At 37.7% G+C, this 18,265-nt stretch overlaps 1 protein-coding gene across 9 annotated transcripts in view; it reads left to right on the top strand.

Moving 5' to 3' along the window:
- The first annotated feature begins 660 nt into the window (after positions 1 to 660).
- Positions 661 to 18,265, top strand: part of QTGAL (queuosine-tRNA galactosyltransferase) — a 148,102-nt gene continuing 130,497 nt past the window's right edge. For 4 of the 9 annotated variants that reach the window (XR_012778088.1, XM_075518534.1, XM_075518535.1 and 1 more), the window contains exons 1-4: positions 661 to 1,298; positions 5,583 to 5,699; positions 5,828 to 5,927; positions 10,981 to 11,045. Coding sequence is in view for 7 of the 9 variants with exons in the window: in XM_075518534.1 (XP_075374649.1) it covers positions 1,203 to 1,298; positions 5,583 to 5,699; positions 5,828 to 5,927; positions 10,981 to 11,045 (378 nt within the window). In the remaining 2 variants the exon portion in view is untranslated. Of the gene's footprint in view, positions 1,299 to 5,177; positions 5,264 to 5,582; positions 5,700 to 5,827; positions 5,928 to 10,980; positions 11,046 to 18,265 lie in introns of those variants that run through there. The other 5 variants (XR_012778090.1, XM_075518539.1, XM_075518537.1 and 2 more) reach the window with 4 other exon arrangements.

Consider the following 18,265-nt stretch of genomic DNA (forward strand, 5'->3'; position numbering starts at 1 on the left):
TGGATAGAGAGAAGCTGTGTAGATAATTTGAAATAGATTCCACCGGTGAATTACTGCTTGGCTGTCTTCCTCACCTCCTCAGTTCTCAGATTTGTGTGCCAACAAACATTTTAAGATAACTCTGCTCTGTTTGCTCCTTGAATTGTCTAGCTGTTTAACAGGCTCTTCAGATAAACAAGGGATAATCTCAGGATTTTGCTCAACAAAGATTGCTTTGTGGAAATTAAAAAAATTCTGAATAGGTTGTTGTATAGGGCCTGGTCTTGCGATCCCTTTTAGTTGTGAATACTTTCAAGTGCATGATCATAGTTTCAGTAAGTAAGTGATCAATAATGATATCATTACCACCAACCAATACTTTCCCATTTTTAAAGGTTATTAAAAAATAAACAAGGCACTGGTAGTGCTGAACAGACTAGCCTTGACCAAGAAAAGTGTTGCCTGGAGAGCTACAAGTAAAAAATGTAATTAGAGAAGAAGTAGGAAACTGCAGGCATCATTTATTTCAGAAATCAGTGCCTCCGCAGACAGGACCTTCAGCCCTGCCCATGGTCTGACCAGAGCACCCCAAGCCAGGCCGAGGGAGCGTCGGAGGTGATCTCGCACCCGCAGTGAGGAGAAACGTTTTAAAACGACACACAGCAGCCTCCGGCCGAGGCGGCCTTTTTCAACAAGCGACACGGCCAGCGGTCCGCCCCCAGGGTCCCTCCAGCCCGAAGGCGAAGCCGCCCCGAGAAGAGCTGCTCGACCCGGCTACCCCCCGCCCTCCCTCCGTCCCTCTCCTCAGCGCCTCGCTGCCCGCCGCCGTCCTAGACTGTCGCGCAGCACCGCGGCGGCGCTTCCGGCCTTTCCAGCCGCCTTGTCTATCGTTGTTCCTCCCGCTGCGCTTTCCCCGCGCGCGGAGCGGGGGCTCGCGCCGCTGCCCCGGTGCGCGGGGTGGGGCAGGCCTGAGGGGCCGAGGCGGCGGCGGGAGCGGGGGGAGGCGGGCCGGCTGCTGGGCCCTGCGGAGGGTGAGCGGCGCCCTGCGGGGAGCAGTTCCTGAAGAGATAAGGGCGGGGGGGGGGGCTGGCAGCACGCCGCGGCCGTACGTGTGAGGCAGCCGCTGCCTCCCCCCCCCGCCGGGAGCCCCGGCTCCTCCAGGGCGTTGCGGGACACCCCGCCGGTGAGCCGCCCCCCCTCCTCCCTGAGGGGCGGAGGCGGCCATGGCGGAGGCGGGGAGAGCGGGCAGGAGCCCCGCCGCAGCCCGCCGCCCCGTGCCCCCCCGGCCGCCGGCGGGGCGAGGCCGCGCCGTCCAGGTGGTACGTGTCAGGCGGGCGGCGGCGGTCGAGTGCGGGCTGAGGCTCAGGCAGGCAGGGGGGCGCCTGGCCGGGCGGCGGGACGCGGATCTGGGGAAGGAAGAAAGTCCTGGGCGGCTGCGTGCCCCGTTCCCTCCTGTGTGCTTGCCTCGGAGGTTTTGTAGGTGCTGCGGTTGCTCGGCGGAGGAGAGCACCGGGGTTTTTCAGGAGAGGCTTTTGGCATTGGTTTTGTGCTGGTTGGCCTTACAGAGCGACAGGCCGGGCGTGTTTGGTTACACGGAGTTTGAAAAGATAGTTTTAAATTTTTCTTACAATATTTGATTCTTTTGTTACTCCCTGTAACCGTGTTTGGGTTTTTTAAAATTAGGTTTTCTTTTACAAGTTAATGCACGTACAACTGATGTGGTTTGGCAACAATTTAGATGTAGTGAGGCAAACCTCTGAAAAGCAAAAACATACGGCTCAATGGGCAAGTGAAAATGATGAACAGCTTCACAGAGTCTCAGATCCTAAAGACAGGTCAAAGTTTGTGCCTGAAAATCTTTCTGGGTTTATTTAAAGTATCTCATATATAAGATTTGACAAAACTAGTGTGTTTCTGCCAACAGCCATGAGTTTCTAAATGGTTTGGAACAGTGACTCATATGAAAATTTCATTTAAAAATAACAGTTTCTGACTTCTAGAAAATCTTTAGCAGTGTTAAAATGATTTTTAAAATTTATTTTCCACATTCAGAGGTGGAGGCAGGTAGAAGTCAACTTGAACTGAAATGTGTGGAAACTGAAATTAATGTTTCTTTTGGAGTAGTTTATATATATTCTCAGTAGAGGATGATGATGGTAATGCCAGAAATAAGAGATTTTTTTGATGCAAAACATTCAGTTGCACAGTTTCTGTAACTTTTTTTTTAACCTCACATTTCTCCACTTCAGTCTTACGATTGGTGTATTGTTTTTCAGTGGCCTAGCTGAGGGAAGAAGGGAGGTTTTTTTGGTGGAGTAATACATTTATAGAAGAAAGGGGATTGAACTACCTGCTAACCATTTCACATTCTGTCATTTTTGCCATACATCAAAATTCATTTCTCAGTGAAGCCAAGAATAGTTATCTTCAGCTTAGTGATGGCAAAACTACGTTACTAAAAATACCTAAAATCACTTCAGGTCTTACTCTAGAGTGCGTGAAGTTCAGGGAAAACCGGGTAGTGTCACAATGCTCAAATCCAGATATGATTCATAATTCTGTATTTTAACTGTTGTACTTGGCTCATAGGCCATGAAAATGCTCCTCTGTTGGATTCTGCTATAAATCAGTCTCAGCTAATGAAATTATAATTCTGACTCAGTTGTCACTCAGTTGATCTTGTAATGACAAAAAGACATTAGTTGTTTGCAATTTTATGTGCCTGTGTTGACTCAGAATTACTTTGAAAGAGTATTGTGCATATTCCTGTAGTTTACGATCATGGTAACAGTCTTCAAATATATGGAAGGCTGCTGCAACGAGAACTAGAATAATAATATGTGCTAGGATCAGGAAGTAGTTGGCATAAACTCCAGCAAAAGGGCTTCAGATGTTGGGAAAACTGTATTCCAGGTCTCCCTTATGCCTGCTTTTAGAGATTGCCTTAGCAAGGTTGGTGTTTCTGTCCCTGGGATTATGGTTTGTCAGCAATGATATAGCTGTAGTTGATCTTGTTTTGGGACAGAATAAATAGACGGGGTCTCTTGAGGTTACTACCAGCTGGTTTTTTTCCTATGAATCTGCACCTGTAAGTGAAATAGCACCCTGGTTCATGTTTTTCCCTCTTTAAATGAACCAGGGGGACTGAAGTATTCTGATACAGTGACACAACAGTAAAGGCCAATTTACGAATACCCAGTTCAGGACAAGTGCCATCTGTAACTTTTAAGCCAGGCTACAAATGTAGAAATGAACTAGGGAGAAATGAAAGTTTAGCTCTGAGGTATTTTTAATTTCTTTTTGGCTTTAAAAAAAAGTATACACAGAAGAACAGTAAACTGAGTAAGAATGGTAGAACCTAAGGAACCTTTAGTATACAATGTTAGCAGTACTCTGATATTGTAATTGTATTGCTGTGTACAGTTATTTGTATGGATTTGTTAATTTTTCAGGTTTTACACAGAAGTGTCATCAGGAATTCAGCTTTGTACCTTATTTTGGCAGGCATCTAGCTCACCATTGCTGTGATAGTTCTGTGGAAGTAGAACTTGTTCACAGTAATGTGTTTAGAAGCATGCTAATATATTATGAGTTATTATGTTGAGTTCAGAGTACCTCAGTGCTGTCAGGTATTTATGGATTGTTTTATATATGCTGCCGTTAAAGTACTGCTTTTTCTATTTTCAATTCAAACTAAACAGAGAGGTCCTAACATAATCTTGATATTTTGCACTGCTGTCCTGACTTAAACCAGGAATTCATTATGAAAAAAAGCAAAGAAGTTCCAGTTTTACAGTTTTCAAGCCAATATTAAGCTAGTTTGTGATGGCATAATCCAATTTTTGCTGAGTTAATTAGGAAAACAAATTGGAAAATAATTTATTTTTCTGGATGTGCAAAACTGTAGCTAGTTTATATTGTCATTGGAAGGATTGGAGAACCCTTTTCTTTCTGAATGAATATGTTAGATTGATTAGTATGAACGTATAGGGTCATATTTTAATTGCCACCTAGACATAAAGGATATTAAAATCCTGAGTAAATTGAATATATTGGTTTAGAATCTCAGATTTTTGCTTATTTTTTTAGTCTCAAAGTACTAATCTGAGACGGTTCTGAAATAATCTTTTTTGTCTGCATGTTGTAATTGTAATTCTTTGGTAATCAATTTCACATTTTTATTTTTTTTTATTTCTACTTATTTATCTCTCCAAAACAGAAGTCAAAGATCTGCTTTGCTTAAAATTTTAGATAGCTTTCCTCCTATTTCTTTTAAAAACTCCTTTTGCCTGTCACAGGATCCTGCCAAAAATCAGGATGTTCATTCATTTTAGACAAACATAGTTTTTTTTATTTTGCTGTGACATGTTAAGTTTCTTATTTGTTAATCAGCGTACCATGCATCGTACTCTGTGATACCTGCGTGTACATACATCGTACTCTGTAAAAAACCTAAAACACACTCCTCCATGTCCACAAAATCTGCCTACTAATGTATGCATTTGCGTGTATTTGCACAAGGTACATGTACTCACATGTCACTAAATCTTGAATAACTCAATTTCAGTATTCTTCTAGTATTTTGTTTCTTAAGATTCTCACATGCTCACAATAGGAACTAATCCTCTGTTTCTTCAAACTATGTGTTTATGGTTACACAACACAATAACGAGTTTAAGTTCTGTTTCTAGGAACTTCTTAAAATGTCCCATGAGACTTTTTACAAGTTACTTAGGCTCTTTGCCTTAAGTTCCCCATCTATAAGCAATCTTAACAGGTACAGGTTTGGATTCCCTTTACAAACATAGCCAGTATATTACTGTGCTAATTTCTTAGGACTTTGCATTCTGTGAATGGAATGTATTACTTTTTGAGATACTGAAAGAATTTGGGGGGGTTGTTGGCCTTTTGAGGATAATTGGAACAGTGGTGAGTAATTGAACAGAGAAATTCCTCGCTTCTGGTTTCTAACCAATTTTAAAATATTTCAGATAAGTTTTCATGCTTTGCGTGTATGTGGCTGAAACAATAGAGGCTATAATAGGAAAGCCTGCAATTGAAATGATAGACTATGGAACTATGTCATATGTCATCTTCTAATGTGCTTAATAACAGTTTTAGATAGAATATTTTTTAAAAACTTGGCTAGAGCCCAAGGGTACAAGCTGCATATATGAGCATCTCCAATTAGGTAGTAAGCTTAAAGAAAAATTGATGAGTAAGATATATTAATGGAAGACTGAAGTAAAGAGTGTCGTAAGAGATGCAGGAATACTAGAAACAGGTTAGTGTGGTGTTACAGATGTTTTGTTAGCATTTTTGATTCAGTAATCTCTTTCGTTTCCTTGGAGATCTACCAAAATCCATCTTTTAGAACTCAAAAAATGAAAAAAAAAGTTTGATAGAGAAGAAAGCAAATTGTATATTTATAATTAAAATAAAGGAACTTGGCCTACTTTTATATTTTTAAGGTGCATTTTTTGTGAAAGTTAGTTTCAGAAGGATCTGGTATTTCCCCTTTTTAATGAATATTCTTATACTGTAAGTAAACAGAAATAGTGCTTACTGACATACATTTGGATTTTTGTTTGCTTTTTTTGTAGTCTGTCATTGTGCCTGTTCACAACAGTGAATGCTGGTTAGATGAATGCTTGAAGTCAGTTTGGGAACAAGATTTTAAAGAAGCCATGGAGCTATCAGTTTTTAATGATGCCAGTAAGGTATGTTTGAGACCTTGTTTAAAATACTGTCCAAGTAAATACTGTCTCTGATAGGCATTTTTGTTTTGGACTGTATTTGGTTCACTGTACAAGTTAAAGTAGCTGCGTCTATGTCATCATTTTTCTAGGATGGTTCAGCTGAAATAATTGAAAAATGGAAGATCAAGTTGGAAGATGCTGGTGTTCCAGTAATCATTGGTAGTAATGATTCATCTCAACCTCGAGGCGGTATGTAGCTTAATAGTGATTTTTTGAGCATTAGGTTGTTATCACAGGCATCTTTTGGTATTTAGTTTGAAAAGTGTCTTTGTAGCCACTTGCATTGCAATGGAAAAAAACCCCCCACATTGTTTTCCAGAGCTCTGTGTTCAAAAACGCATTCCAATTTAGAATTTGGCCCTGGTTTGGCTCGATAGAATTTGTTTATATGTCCAGGAAAGAAGAACTTGGCTTAACACTTGTGCTCTACTCCGCAAAAGAATTTTGTTTAATTGTAATATACACAATGTTGTTAATGATTACAATTTTACTGTGGCTTTCTGATAGCTGATTTATCTTCAGGAGATGGGTTTTAAGAAAAAAGAAATCCAAAATTTCTTACATAATGATTTAAAAAGTAAGTGCATATCTTTCAGTATTGTAGAATAGACCCTGAAATAGAACAAAATACATTTTTTTTATATCCCTTTGATGATCAGATCAAAACACAGGTTTCAGAAGAGTTTTGATGTGAGCTAAAAACTCTCACTAAACTCCTAAGTATTTACACAAGGGGCTAAAACATTGTGTTTAGTGAGCTACCAGATAGGTGTTTGGTGTGATTCCCTGTTGATTTACATGCTAATATGAATTGCATTTACCCACTGGAGGAGATAACAAACAAATCTATCAGTTTTTCTTTTGCTTGTTTTGGTTGTTTTATGTTTAGAGGTTTTTTTAGCAGACAATGTAAAATAGAAATAAAAGTATATTGCTGAAATGTAAAATAGAAATAGAAGTATATTGGTCTTTGAAGAAGCTGGTGTTGAATGGCATTGAAGTTGGAAGATCACGTCTGTGTTCTGAAGAACAACAACAGGACAAAGCAAGCAGAACAGTGTGCTCCCATTTTGTATGGGAGCTGTATAACTAACTATATCATTCTGGATTTTGTGACAATGAGTAGGCAGGTAGGAACTGATATAAAACTGATCCCAAATTTGTGTCTTTCAAGTGATCTCACTTAACAGATACACTTTGGAAACACTGTAACACACAATCTTGTCAGTTTCTGTTTTTTAACAAAATGTCCTGTCTGTAACTGGAAAGAAAGGTAGGCTTATTACGGTCTCCTCAAAATGGTCTTACTATGAAAAAGTCCAGTTCTGTTTCAGAAGGCTTAATTTTCATGACCTTGTTGAAACATGCAAATAAATAGGAGTTTGTGCGCAGAATTCATCTGCAAATTGGTATAAGCCCCTGGCTTTATTTACTGTCATTTCTTTTGACTATAGACTTCTTAAAGCTGTTTTTTAAACAGTTGTCAGACCTAGCAATACTGAAGTAACACACCATAACTGTTACTATAAATATTTTTAGTATTTTAATGTCTCTAGCATGAACTGTTGTTGTTTTGACAGTGCAGCTTGTAATATTAGCATTATTGAGCTGATGATGACAAAAGACAGACAAGGTTTGTAGAGGGAATTTTTCTCTTTTGGGCAACTGATAAAACTGGAGTTGAGCAATGTCAAGAATTGCTTGTATTCGTGGAAATTTATCTATCTTCTTTTCTTCCCCCCTCAACTATTGAGTGATCAGTCTCCTTTCAAATCTTACTTCTTTTAGTAGTTGATGATCTAGAAGCTAAGTAAGTTTCAGAAGCTAAGAAGCTGTTAATTATGGTACTTAGGAAAGTTGGTTAGTAACGTTTTATTAATACCATCTTGTTATATATTTTCCATTTTAATAAAACATTTTCTGTGTATAAGGTCTTGTTCCTAATAGGCTATTGTATTAATTGTGTGTAGACTAGTTTTTAGTTTGCAAGAACACACAGGTACAATGTTTTGACAATAATTTATGTTAGAATTCTGAAGTCTGTTCACCTTTGCACTTTAGGAAACTGAAACTAAAACTAAGTTGTGCACTACAAGGAGTATATTGTGCCATTAGAGATATGTCAGATTATTATTTTTTTTTTTTAACATGCATTTGTCAGTGTTGGGATAGCTGAAACCTGAACAAATCTTTAATAAATTGGGGGTGGGAGATGCAGCTGTGAGCATTGTTTTAAATAATAGTATGAAATGCATAGCTCTTTAAAAAAAACAAAACCAAGCTTATTCATGTGGAAGTCACTCTCAGGTCACTATTAAAATGAGGACATCTTTTCTTCATGGTTACATTTTAGGAGCAGGTTACTTGAAATCCGTAGTATTTGTTTGCTTTCAGTGATTTACTTTTATTATGTTAAGGACTAGTTACAACTGTAAGGAGTCTTTCCTTTAAAAGAAGATGCTTTAGTACAGAAACAATGTACTAGTCAGGCTTCACATCTTCAACTATTTACACAAGATTAGGATTTATTTCTGATTCTTTTCTAACATGTAAAAGAAAGGGGGGGGGGGGAACCTAGGAAAAAAGAAAGGGTCACTTGCCTAAAAAAAGGAAACCTTTTTCTTTCCAAGAGTGAGGAATGTTAATATCTCACTGAGGCTTAAGTTTTTACGGCTGTAACCATGGTAACAGGCTCTTTCACCAAGTAAGCAGGCCTTACAAAACTCAGAGACCTGGCACAAACATCTGATTTTGTTCAGTAGAGTAATATTAAAGAAAATTTTTTACTCATGCCAAACATAGGATTCATTGTGGCGAAACAATTTTTAATATCTACTTTCTTCTATGGGGAGTTGTATCTCTCTTATTAATAATTTTTAAAATACGTGTATTTTCTTCTCTCCCCTCTAAAAAAATAGCTGGTATATGAAAAGCTTCAGAATGGTTTCTGCCTTAATCTTAGAAAGAAATATTTTCCAATTTTTTCTCATAACAAATATTAAATATTTCTGAAGTATTTTATTGGAAAATGAGATCTGAAATACTTCAGAAAGTTCATAGAGTAATATAATTGTCATCTTGTAGTTGCCTTTGAACCTCCTTCACTTTTTTCTACATTATTGATTCCTAGTACTTCATTATTTTTTACTGAAGATTGTTGAAATATTGTGGTATACTAACGACAGCATTAGAAATGTAAGTACAGGCTGCTTTACAGCTGTATGAGAGTATTGATTTGATTGATGTTGGGCAAATTTAGTTCTATCCTGTTCTTTTACCTCTTGCTTTAGTAGGGACCTCCACAGTATTAGGGTTTTGCTTGTTTGGCGTGTCCAGACCTGCTAACTTGCATCAGTTGTTTCCCACTAAAACTGCTCATGCCAGGATTCAGCTCTGCTGTTGTGGTAGCTACTGACTTTGCCAGTTGCTTTTTTACTGCCAATAGGAAGGAGAATGAGAGTAACACTATATGTGAGATTAGATATTCATATGTCTATAAAAAGTAATATGTAAATATACTGCAAGATAATAAGTCCAAGAAATCCATGATGAAGAGAAGTTAAGGTGAGGATTAAAATACTCAAAATACATCAGAAAAGAATAAAACAATTATAAGGAAGAGCCTTTATTAGTAGTGTTCTGTTGGTAGTTGACATAATGTTCCTTTGAGGCAGTAAGAAATGCAGTCATAAGTCTTTTTCTGTACTTGGACAATTCAGCAAAATAGCCAAGGAGCATATGCCTTAAAACTAAGTGAACCTTTGAGCCCAGTTAAATTTGTATCCTGAGCAAACTTAAACCTGTATCACATAAAAAGAGTAGAGAATTACAGAAGTCTGCTTTTTTCAAATGCAAAATCAGGAACTCTAGGTAGGGATAATATTATTTAAAATTATCCTACTCCACTTCATGGTGAGGTTTTCTGGCTTTACGTTTCCAGTTTTCCCATTAAAGAATAAAAACCCCACAGGTTTGCATATCATCACATCATTTGGTTTGCATGTCGGGGCAATCTTTTGGATTCCCTGACATAGTTCCATAAATACTTTAAAGAAGCTTAAATGTTACATATATGACCAAGTGGAATTCACATAGCGTTTCTCAGAATAACACTGGATATAGTATGGTCTTTTTTTATAATGCTTCCCAGGAGAAGAATTCAAAGACCAGAATGTTCTTAGGTAGACCTTGTCTACATACAAAAATTATCCCAGGTAAACACTCCTACCTTGCAGATGTATTTCAGTGGTAAGCAGAGTTCATCTTATAGCTGGTTGCTGCAGTCCCATCCTTACCCTTGGCTGTGTATTCCTGCTCCCCCCCTTTTTTTCTGGCTCTGCCATTTGTTTGACCCTCCAGTGCTGTCATCTGCTTCAGAAATTAAGCTGACAAAAAAGTTTTCTTCTCGTTTAACTTCCTGAAATGGCTTAGTAAAAGATTCAGCAAGTGTGAGGGGGTCATAAATTAAAAGACCCAACGTTGTCATTTGACTGAATTTATATTTCAGTGTGGACTTCCATAGATGGTATAACATGTTATGATATAAATAAGACAGGTTTGTGCTCCTTATGCATATAATCTTCTGCTTTGGCTCCCCTCTGCATTACATGTGCCATTACATAAATGATGCATGAAGTTTTTGTATTTGCATACTTTATATTTAACAAGCATAATGGAACAGAACTTTTTTTTGAGTCCTTCTGAGGACCTGGCCCCCTGATGGGAAGAACAAGTTGCCTAGCAATCTCTTGTTCTTTCTTTGCCTTTTTATGATTTCTTACTATTTGTTGTGACTTAAGAGATGAATATGTATATACAGCCAAGGGTTTTCAGCATCTGCTCATTGCAGGGGGGTTTGACTAGATGACCTTTAAAGGTCCCTTCCAACACAAACCGTTCTGTGATTCTATGATCTGAGGTACTGGATGTGAGACCTAGGTAGCTGGGCTCTTCAGGATACGTATTACATATTATGTCTTTGTGAAGGGCTAGCAAAAGTAGCCCTAATTCTACTTGGTGGTAGAATTTCAACATGTACAACTGATAACCACTTGGAGATGAAGACTGAAATAGGCATGCTATTTAAATATTTACAAATTACCTGGTTTTAAATACAGAAAAATTGCGTACTTTACCTGATACTGATTTTCATATTTCCTTTCATCTGTTCCTGACTGTAGTAAGACTTAAAAAAATGGAAAGGTAAAACTACCACATAACTTTATCTTTGTTTTCTCAACAGTTGGATTTGCTAAAAATCAAGCAGTAATTCAGAGCTCAGGAACCTATCTCTGCTTTCTGGATTCAGTAAGTTAAGGCGTTTTGTCAAGAAAAGTCTTTTGGTTTTAATGCAGTTGTTGCTTTGCCTTAAAGACAAGCTGTTTAAAGGTGTTTGGGTGTTAAACGTGCTGGTTACTATTTATAGCTGTAAAGTTGTCTTCCAACCTGTAGAAAGCCTGCAGCATTACACCATTCTTTGTTCCTGTCAGATTTCACAAGCTGTTGTGAGCCTGGTTGGGTCAGGTTGGCATTTAGGTGTTTTCAGGATTTTTCTTTCCCACATTCTTCAGAAAATTATATTGATGAGAATCTAAGAGCTGATCTGCTGGCTTTTTGATGCAAAATAGGAGAGGTCTCACCTACCATCTTGAATTTTTTTTCTGTCCTTTGTTGGTTACCTTCTGTGAACCCATTCAGCTCACTAACCCACAGATAACTATCGGACTTTATGCAGCTTAATATGCAGTGAAGGGTTTCACAAATATGCATAGCTGATCTGAGGAATGGTGCCATGTGGCTAGGATCAGGCAAGAAGAGCAAGACCTTTAAGGCTCACTGATTTCATGTAATTTCACCTGAAGATTGATTCTTTCCTCTGAATTGGAACTGAACTAGGATTTAGTGTAGTACTAGGAGGAACTGCCTGCTGAAAGTGTAGGTTTTCAGGCAGGATTCAACTTAATGTTATGATTGTCTGTGCTTATTAGAAAGTATCATGAGAGCAGGGATGTAAACTCTACAGCCTTATAACCACACAGGTTTTAATTTGGGTAATCTTTCAGTTTGCAAACTCCATTTGTTGTATCGACTAGATAGAAGGGTTTTTTTTGTTTGTGTGTTAAAATTTTGTGAATTAATCAGTGTACTGTTGCAAGGCATGGTTAAGTGCTGGTATATTTCTTCTGACCCAAGGCAATGCAGCAGCAATTTGTCTTACCATTTAAGAAATTAAGTTTTGCAGGTGGCTTTCCTGGCCTTTATTCTTGCTTTTATTAAGTTATTACTGTATTTAACAACACAGTGCACCTTTTTAAATGAGTTTATTTGAATTTATCCTAGTTTCCCTTTAACAGTTTGTTGGGTTTGGGGTTTTTTGTTTGTTTATTTTACAGAGTGTATTTCATGTAAATCTTTGTATGTAAGTTTATGGAGGGTGAAGCTTTGAAATGCAATATCTGATACATATGGGTATATACGAGTATTTCAGAAACAAAAATTTGAACATCTGTTGAATACACAGAACTCACAATCACATATACAAATTAATGGTGCTCAGAAAGGTCAGTTTCCTATGCATCAAAAAATAAGTATTTCATATCCAGCACTGAGTGTCAGTGTCTGTTTCATAAACAGATTATTTTGAGGAAGTATGAGCACAAAATCTGCTGCTCTGTTTTTGATCACCTGACTCCCCAGCTTTTAAAAGAGTGTATGGACATCATAAATTAAGCCATGAAGTAATTGGAGTGATGCCAGTTTTGTTGAGATGAATGAACTTGGGTTCCAGTTCTTTTTGCTTTACTTCAGGTAGACACAAACCCAAGTGCTAGTATGAATGATTCCATGGATTTAACTCTCCTACGTTGTGAGTGAGAGAGGCTGTTTACTTATCTAAAATTTAAAAAAATTAGATCTTACTTATGATTTGCAAAGTTCAGGTATTCCAGGCTTGGACACATACCACATTGTATGGGGCATTCTAGGGAGTACCTAGGATGAGTTACATTGGTACTTACGTTGACTGAAGTAGCTGAGTCCAAGTATGCATGAATGAGAGATTAACTTACTATTCTCTTGTCCCGTGGAGCTTCATATCTTCTGTCTCAAATCTGTATAGAATAATTTACTGAGGTAAATTTTGGATTATTCTTTCTTTTCAATCCAGACAGATCTAATTGTTTGTAAGTCACTAGCAGTAAACTAGAAAATGATGTTCTTTAAATGAAATTAATATTTTTATAGTGATCTCTTCAAAATTCTTAATTTGTTACTTACCTTATGGTGTTTATACAGTATGCATCTTCATGCTGCTATGTTGTTTCTATTTGCTCTCTAGCTGTGAAGGATAAGAAAACATCAGGGGAATAAATTGCAACTATTAAGGAACATAACAAGTGATGATTTTGGATTTCTGCAAGATTATCATTAGCATAAGTTTATATTTAATATAATTAAGACCTACATGAAGTGATTTGATTGAGAATTTTATGACTTACAGCACGAATAAGCTTGAAAGAAGCAACCGAGGTTTTCTGTTCTACGCATTTCTGTTCCTGCTATGGAGCTAGATGCTTCAAAATAGAAGGCATTCTGAACTCTCAGAAACCTAATCTTGATACAAAAGGAACGCTAAATGATTGGTGTTACTTAAATATATGTTCTACTGTCTCTCCTTGTGCCTACCATTTTTTGCTGAAAACAGATCGGAGGAAATAAAATGAATGTGGAAACTGCTACAATTCTAAAAATTGCTCAATATTTTGGCCGCAGTTAGTAAATGTTGTGTGATAATAGCTGAAACACAGATGTTGCCAGCTGTTTAACAACTCCGCTTCTACACGCCACCTACTGTCTTCATTTCAGTCACCAATCCAGTATCGAGCTCTCTAGGAAGGAATGTTGATATCAGCCTTTTGGAATGTGCTGCAGTAATGCTAGGGAATTGACCTTCAGAACTGCAGCTGTAATTTCAGGTTTGCTATAGGTGGATGTGCAGAGAAATGGGGCTGGGTCAGTAGTTTGTATACATTTCATATAGGTGGACAAATACATTGTGGCTCCTTGTACATTCATTTCACTCAAAGTAGTATACTATGCTCAATGAGCATATTTGGGAGCATCTTTGGAAGTACTGGCTCCAGAGAGACTGTTTTGCTTGCCATTCCAGCTGGAGTCAAGCTGCTTGTGTTATGTCTCTCAACAGAGATTTGTGAGGACAACAAATTGGGAAGAAATGTGGAAAAAAAAGGTTACAGAGCTCAGAACTGTCAGAATTTGATCAGCCTATTCTAGTATGAAGTGGCAGCTGTTTGACTAATAGCTATTATGGAGTTTTTTTGCTATGGCTGTTGTTACAGATTTCACCTCTAAGCTACTGAGGCATTTTTCCCACCAGGAAAACAAGCAGAAAAATTGAAGATACTTAAGAAATTGTTCATATTTAACACTTATAGTCTCAGAAAATCTTGGTCATAATGGCAATAGAATTAACAAATTATGCAAATACATTTCACTGTTACCTTTACTCTTCTTCAAATTGTCTGCAGTTATGACTTTATCTGCCAGTTGCATTTTATTGTAACCTTAGTTTGGCAGTTCTCTGGGGTGGTTACCATCTTTGTTATAGTCATTTACCCAGTTGCAGCACAGCAGGACTCTTACACTAAAAATTCCTTTTTCTGCTTTGAACTAGTATTTTCGTTGACATTCACTTAAACATGCCTATACTTGTATAAAACTGTGTTTCTTTAAAAAGGAACATGCTTTCATTTCATCCTAATAACCTGTGTAGTTTCCCATTATTTCAGGTTTAATCGATGTGTTGTTGGATGGTTCCTGACTGTTAAAGAAGAAATATAAAAATGTGTCCTTCTCTGACCTGCAGTATTTCCAGTCATATTCACTTGAGTCCTTGACACACTTGTTTTAGTCTTTTGAAAGGCTCTGTTGGCGAGGTATCACTATCTCTGAGATTCTTAGCCAGTTCAAAGATGTGACTCTAAACCATGTTGCCACAGCGTCACTGCTTGCTAATAGTTGAAAATGACATAGGGAAACAGTTCAGTTTTATTCACCAAAAATGAGGGTGGACCACCGGAATTGGCATTCCCATGTTTGAATTGGCAGCTGCTGACCTGTGCCTTTCCGTTTGTGAGATTTGCTTGTATGATTTAAGTTGGGAATGTTAATTCTTAATTGCTGTGAAATTGCACGCTTTTCTTGAGTTTCAAGTTCAAAAACACTTCACTGGGGGGGTATTCATAAAGGTCTTGGAAGAAGGTGGTTGGACCTTAGCTAGCCAGACTTGGTAGATGTTTCAGGGACTCCAGCCTTCAAGCTAGCTTTCAGTTATAAACATAGCTGCTTGTTTTTACAGTCTCTGTAACTTGCTGGTTTTGGAAAGATGGATTTCTTGTTAGTTGCCATTATATATTATTCTACAGGCACTAATAAACTTTTGAAATATTCTTCCTTTCTGTCAAATTAACATCTGTACAGCTTAGGAAATGAAGCAGTGATCAGACTTCATGTATGTGAGTTTTGTTGTTGTTTTAACGTACTATTCCTTGCAAATTTGATCCTCTGATTTAAAAACTGAAATAAGCTGTTACTCAAATAGCAGGTAAGGGGATGTAGTGATGAACTCCATTGCCAGAAGCCTCTTCTGTGCAGAAGAGTTGCGCACGTTTCTGAATCACTGATGAGCACCAAAAAATCAAACTACAAGTGCTTGAAGGCATCATTCCTTTTATTGTTCTGTAAAGCAGTGCATGTATTAAAAAAGATTAAATGCCTCTATCTGGAATGTGAAATGTTAATTTTCTGTTTCATAAACGTAGAAGCAAACCTTCAGAATTTGGTTGCCATAACCTCTCCCTACATATACATTCATCTGTTTATTTGTTACAGTGGGGATTTTACTCTTGTCTGAGTTTACTGACTTTGCTGTTGAACACCATGTGAGTTACTTGCTTCCCTTGCCTGCAAAAACTCCTGTACTTTTTTCAGTGATCTAACTGTGAGAAAGATCCAAGGTGATCTCCAGTGACTACAGAAAAACTAGATATGGAAAGGCACGTGTCTGCATTTGCTGAACAAATGCACCAAGGTGGGAGCTGCCTCGACAGCAAAAATTTCCTGATCAATTAATAGTGATGCTGAATTAAAAGATTCCATAAAAAGATTGTAATTAATTTTATATTGATGGAAGGTGCTAGTCATTCAGGTGCATAAGAACACCAAGTGTATCCTCCCGTGTAGACCTTTTTGTTGCCATGCTCAGGAAAAGAAAGGTGCTCAGTAAAGTCAGCTTCTTAAACTTTGAAGTGTTTTCTTTGTTGTCCCCTTCTTTCTCCATTTAATTCAGAAGTAGAAACAGAAAAGTAGTATTTTTTTCCTATGATCTTGCAAGTACTGACAGATCATTAGGGTGTGTTCTGCTCAGGTGACTTGTGTGTGGCCATTAGAGTGCATGGTTCTAATGTGTCTGGTAGTGTGGGGCTTCTTTAAAACCTGCCTTCTGGACAATTGCCTAGGATCAGTGTATTTGCTTTGGTAGTGCTGTTGACAGGCCAATTTTTGAAGGTCCCAGGCCTTTTACTTCCCTGGTTCAAGGAGTTGAACTGAACAATAGCAAAGAAAGATTTTCACTGTAGTCTGAGCAGGTGCAGGATAAATTAATGACCATTTGATGGATTGAAAGACTTTGGAGATGCCATACTGTTTCTCAGTGAGTCAGACACTCCTGCTGGTGTTGCTACAGGTTGTATTTTATGTGTAATAGCTGCAATGGAAAGAAGGTGCTATTATTGTGAGGATGGAGTGTGTCAGGTCTCTCTCTTTTCTTTTCTTTCTTTTTTTTTTGTTTTTGGGGCAGCCAAATACGAAGGAATTTACAAAAGCATGTGATGCTGAGACTGTAATGTAAGCTTAAGAAAGCACTTCAGTACTGAGCTATAATTAGTGTGTTGTTTTATGTGAACTTGTCCTTGGTTTTAAAAAGCAGATGTGTATTGTACATGAGATTGTATGTTTTGTTTTACTTTCTGAAGTGCAAACCCCCACTTTTAAGGGAAAAATCATCAAATTATCACTGTGGAGTTCAGTGTGATCCAGACGGCCTAGTTAAAGAGGCCAGTGAATGCTTGTCATTTGAATTTACCCAAATTGATTTAAGAAACGCATACTGAAACAACAACAGCTTTGAGTAATATTCTTAAGCTCAGTCTATTGATTTAGTTTTCCTTTTCTTCAACTAAACATATGAGTAAAGTAAAACAAAACAACTAGCTCAGTATAAATTGTGTGTGTTTTTATAAAGAATGGTGCCTCTGATTGGAAGGAAAACAACCCAGCTGATAGTTGTATAACTAGCTTTTCTGCCTTGGCAGCATCTGCAAGTGGTGTGGAACTTGACAGGAGCAAGCCAGCTTTCTGCAGAAGGGATATATTTGATAGGAACACAAGCAGGCAGAATGCCTGTCGGACTGAAAGGTGATGGAGATCATGACACCCCACCAGCAGAAACACATCTGGGCTTGTTTAGAAATCCCTGCTGGCTTTTCATGTGAAATAAAGTCCTTTTCATTCTCCCATCTTTCAGCAAATTGTTCACCTACTCAGAATGGATGCTGAAGAACAGGAAGCATGTTTGTAATCAACAAATTTCCTATAAATTCTGGGTTATTTTGAGTGCCTAAAGTAGGTTTCTGTTTATGTTGCTTTATTTCTTGCTGTTTACCTGTTTGTTTGGCCTTGTTTGCATAGTATGTATGTACATATTTAGATGACAGTAAACCCAGCTATTACCTGAAATTTTTCTTAATTTTTCTACAAAGTTTGGTGAGTGGGGTCACATGAAAATAGATTTACTTACAGGTTCTTTTTTATTTAGCTATCCTGTTGTAAGTATATGCTTAGTGAAGGCATGCATTTATCTAGCATTTATTTTAAATCTGTTCTTTTGTCAGTTCTTTCAGTGGGGAAAATCTCTCTTCATCCTGTCTGCCTTATATCTCCTAGGAGACTACCATTAGAGACTTCCATGTTAAGAGGGAAAATTGAATTTCAGTGGAAACTTCTGTTTAAACTTCCATTTTTTAAAATTATATATTCAGTGTAATTCACTGCAAGCCTTGTAATCTTCCCTACTCCCACCTAGGAGACAGAAACAAACTAAATATGCTTCCCTTTTTGATATAACAGCTACATTCAGATATGGTTTGGTTTTTTTTGTCTGACATGACATGAGTGAAAAATAATTTGGAAAGTGTTTGTCTAATCCCTGAGGTTTTGTTCTCAGTTTTAAACCAAAAAAAGGTTACCAAAGTATTGACTGTAGAAACCAAAGTCTGGCAACACAGTTGCTGAATTCAGTATCATAAATACAACAGTTTTGATAGAAAATTTGTGATTACATAATGTACAGCTGGATAAAATATTTTAACATCTTAGTTGTCTAATACTATAGTTGCTTAAACTTCGTAAACTCTTGTCAGTACAAGGCATGTTTGGGCATCTCACTCGTA

Source organism: Mycteria americana, chromosome 16, assembly GCF_035582795.1.
Source record: "Mycteria americana isolate JAX WOST 10 ecotype Jacksonville Zoo and Gardens chromosome 16, USCA_MyAme_1.0, whole genome shotgun sequence".
Lineage (NCBI taxonomy): Eukaryota > Metazoa > Chordata > Aves > Ciconiiformes > Ciconiidae > Mycteria > Mycteria americana.